General features: G+C 44.0%; 1 protein-coding gene across 1 annotated transcript; it reads right to left on the minus strand.

Annotated features, from left to right (window-relative positions):
* Positions 1–509: 509 nt before the first annotated feature.
* Positions 510–3,862, minus strand: LOC124259807. The gene is given in 2 exon segments (XM_046694007.1): positions 510–2,390; positions 2,393–3,862. Coding segments are annotated over 2 exon segments (1,626 nt in total). The 5' UTR covers positions 3,093–3,862; the 3' UTR covers positions 510–1,464.
* Between the last annotated feature and the right edge of the window lie 547 nt (positions 3,863–4,409).

Consider the following 4,409-nt stretch of genomic DNA (forward strand, 5'->3'; position numbering starts at 1 on the left):
AACGTTCCATAGGTATTGGATAACAGTTCAGAAAACGTTTCATAGGTATCGGTTTTCAGGAAACGATTCATAGGTATTGATAACAGTACAGGAAACGTTTCATAGGTATTGGTACAGGAAACGTTTTAGGGATAACAGTATACAGGGAAACAATACGTATTGATAACATACAGGTATTGGATAACAGTTCAGGAAACAAGATAACAGTAGGAAACGTTAACAGTATAGGAAACGTTTCATAGGTATTGGATAACAGTACAGGAAACGTCAGGAAACGATTCATAGTTCAGGAAACGTTTATTGATAACAGTGGATAGGTTTTGGATAACAGTTGATAACAGTACAGGAAACGTTTCATAGGTATTGGATAACAGTATAGGAAAAGTTTCATAGGTATTGATAACCTTTCAGGAAACGTTTCATAGGTATTGATAACAGTATAGGAAACGTATTGATAACAGTTCAGGTATTGGATAACAGTTCATTGGATAACAGGAAACGATTACAGGAAACGTTTCATAGGTATTGATAACAGTACAGGAAACGTTTCATAGGTATTGGATAACAGTATTATAGGAAACGTTTCATAGGTATAGATGGATAACAGTTCAGGAAACGTTTCATAGGTATTGGATAACAACACAGGAAACGTGTTCGGTCCAAAGGTATTGACGCTATACAAGTATTTGTATGTATGTGTCAAAGGTATAGGATAACAGTACAGGAAACGTTTCATAGGTAGTTGATAACAGTATCGTAAACGTTTCTAGGGAATGGAAAACAGAACATGAAACCTTTCATAAGAGGTTGATAACAGTACGAGAAACATTTCTAAGGTAGTTGATAAACGTTTCACAAATAGATGAAAGCCATTCACAGATGATGTCATTGGCCTTGGAGATTAACATTACATGTAACTTCACCATTCATAAACCTTATCCGCACCTCACCTCCTTGTGGATACCAGAACGAAGACGGATGGCGCTGCTACCTGTATCTTGTAGTCTCTCTTCAGTCAATGACTACAGTAATGACACATGGTGCCAGATGCAGCAGGTCACACACAAATGTTAACATTTATCACAAAAGGAATTCGTCAATGCGTCAGAGACATGTTGTTTCACCTCCATGTGAACGTCTGTGGATAAATACATTAAACTATAAATAAATAATAGTTTTAAAACCGATCAGCTATAGAGCTGATGAACGTGTTATTAAGTCCATTGAAATTGACATTGTATTACACACCTATACTACGAATCCTCGTCTATATCACTGAGAACAGAAAGGCGGTTGCTGTCGGTTAATGCCGCGTCATCTGACGTGTTCTCGTCGTTATCGGTGTCTCCTACCAACGTCTCCGTGACAGCGGGGATCGACAACGACGACTTAGGGCCTTTCATTAAGACGTCTTTATCAGGCGGTGTCATTTTCTGGCTCTTGCTTGCAGTGATATCACCTTTACTACTGGACTCCATCTTTTTTCTTGGAGGAGTTGCTGCTGTTGAGAGATTCGGAGCTGGATGCTAGCGCTCCATCGACGCCCTTCATGTGGGGTGTGGGAGCTCCAGACGTCGACAGTTTCCGAAGCTTAATGTTTCCAGATGGACGCCGTTTGTCCTTAAATGATTCCACGGAAAGCTGACTTTTAACTGTCAAACTCGACCGTCTTCCTTTTCTGTCCTTGGCTTTGTCTTCTTCCGCTTCATCTGGTTGTGGGAGAGGGGAAGGAGGGGTCAGTGGTAGTTGATCTGCAATGGTTTTTGCTGCATCACGCCAAGATGGAGAACACTGAAACTCGTATTCAACATAAAGCTTTTTGAATTCCGTTCTCCAACTGAATGGTTCTGTGTCTGCCTGATATGCAGCCTCCCGTCTTGGAGTCCAGGCTGACTGAGGTCGCCGGATTGAAGGAAGGCCTCGCTCTATTTCGAGTTCGTCGTAGGGGACAGCGGTCAGCTTAAACACGTACTCTTTGGTGTTGCGGAAATCCGACAGACTGACACATCTGATTATACTGTCCTCGTTCTTTGCGTTTGGTAAAAGGCATCGTTTTGGTGTCTTGTTCCTCGGTGTGGACTTCATGCTTGCCTGACTCCGTCCCCCTGATGAGAGACTGGAAGCTGAACTTGCTGATGACGTACGGCGACGTTTCAATAATGCCGTCTTGGGACGCTGAGGTTGACGCATTGAAGAAGCCTCCTCGGAAAATGACTTCAAGTTACTCTCCGTAAGTGACAAACTCAAAACACTTTTCTGACTTGACAGCTCACACTGTTCATTTTTCTCATTCGAAAGTTCATCTTTCTCACCCTTCTCACTTCTTATCTCATCCTTCTCGTTCTTCTCGCTTCTTAACTCATCCTTTTCCTTCTCCTCTCTTCTTATCTCATCTTTCGCGTTCGTCTCGCTTCTAACCTCGTACTTTCACTTTTATCGCTTCTCACACCGCACGTATCATCCTTCTGGCTTCTCGTATCGTCGATTTCATTCTTCTCGCTTGTCACTTCATATTTCTCAATCTCCTTTTGTTTCTCATCTACCTCCTCCTCAACCTCTTTCTCACGATCCGACAGAAGCTCGACACATTCTGTCCAGGTGAGCTTCTGTGCCAGGCTGCGGGCGGTTATACCCGCCCTATTCTCTCTCTCCAAGGACAAGCCATATCTCCGGAGGTGTTCCACAAGAAGCTTCACCATGTCCACATTCCCCGACTGGACACAGTAGTGTAGAGCTGTGTTGCCATGTTTATCAGTTTGGTTCAGATCAAAGTCAATCGCATGAAGGAACACCTTGGCCAACGCATCCCGTTCATAGATACATGCATAATGCAAGGCGTTTAAACCCGCCTTATCCCTCAGAGTCAAATTGGCCCCATTTTCTATAAGATGTCTGGATATCCCGATTCCCCAAGACTGTGGCTCCATCAACGCGCACAACATCAACGGGGTCTTACCCTCCACGTCCCTACTGTCGATGTTCATGCCGAGGTCCACAAGGTCACGCACCTGCTGTAGGTACCCCATCTTCATGACGTCACTCAGGCACAGCGGTGGTCCCCGCAACAACGCCGATGCCGACTGTGGCCTCATGTTGATATTGGTCTATCAATCTTGTCTGACAGTTATTGGTTTGATTGAGGATACTCTGTGGTCATTAGGCACACCATCGCGTTGCTGGACTAATTCTCAATAAACTGGAATCGAAGTTAGAAGCCTCTGTATGTTCCCGTGTGTACCGACAGCACGACACACTGGTGACAGGTAGGTTCAGGCACCGATCACACGACACACGGGTCTTCAGCACACAGGTAGAATAAGCCACGGTAATCCCCAGTTAAAGTCATGACACATGTGTAAACAGAAAGCGACTAGGCGACAAATTCATATTGTCCAGATACTAAGGCTATACACTTGATATGAATACACTGTTATTCCCTTTCGGGTTCTTGTAGCTCCGTATAACAGTGACAATACTCGCCAGTGAAATAACTTGTCAAATTACTCAGCCTAATCCAGCGAAGCGTCGGTATGAACTTCCAACACAATGCGGCTATGTAATAACACTGTCTGTCACTGTCTCTCACACAAGTGACGAGTCGGAGCCCGTGGGTAGGGGTGGTGGCTATTGGGGAGTGGAGCGGGTAGCGAGACGTCCGGCTTCGTCAGCCGACACACAACCAATATTGGTAAATAGCCTGACCCAAGTTTCAAGCTTCGACCCGTCGCTAAGTTATGAAGGGGGTCAGCTGACGGGAGAGTTACAACTGCCGGTCGTTCCATGCCGCCAGGCGAGTGAAAGGGGTTGGATGACAGGGTGGCATATTATTGTTAGCAACGGGCGTGTTGGTGAATATCGCTATATATCTCGCACTTAACACATGCTGGTAAGCCATGAACTCAATCATTCATTAGGTGGTGGTTTTAAAAAATCCAGCTGAATTGTCATCAAATGTTTCTAGACATGCACTGTTTCCGCTCTTATGTTGAACATAGTTACAGCGACGGTGGGGGTTCTCTTTGAGTCGTGAAAAGATATGTGGCAACGGGTTAACTGGTGGAGAAAGTGTACCTACCACTAAACACTTTGAGGTAGCCTAGCTATACTCGCTTAGCTATGACGCACGTACCCTCAATGTCAGGTACATTTACAACACACTATCACAGGGTCACTCTCACAAGCTTCTGACAGAGAGAATAGTGACAGGTTTGTAAACAGTTGAAACTGACAATAAGCTATTTACGAACGATTTATTATGGTCGTTTACATATACACGTATATGAATATATGAATACATGTGTATATGTATATGTTTGTATGCATCTATGTGTGTACGTATATGTACTTATATGTATTTCCTGAGTGTATTAGAGTGTGTGTGTGTTATTCATGTGTGTGTGTGTGTGTGT

The sequence above is a fragment of the Haliotis rubra genome, unplaced genomic scaffold, assembly GCF_003918875.1.
Source record: "Haliotis rubra isolate DU_JTF1 unplaced genomic scaffold, ASM391887v1 Scf739, whole genome shotgun sequence".
Taxonomy (NCBI): Eukaryota; Metazoa; Mollusca; class Gastropoda; order Lepetellida; family Haliotidae; genus Haliotis; species Haliotis rubra.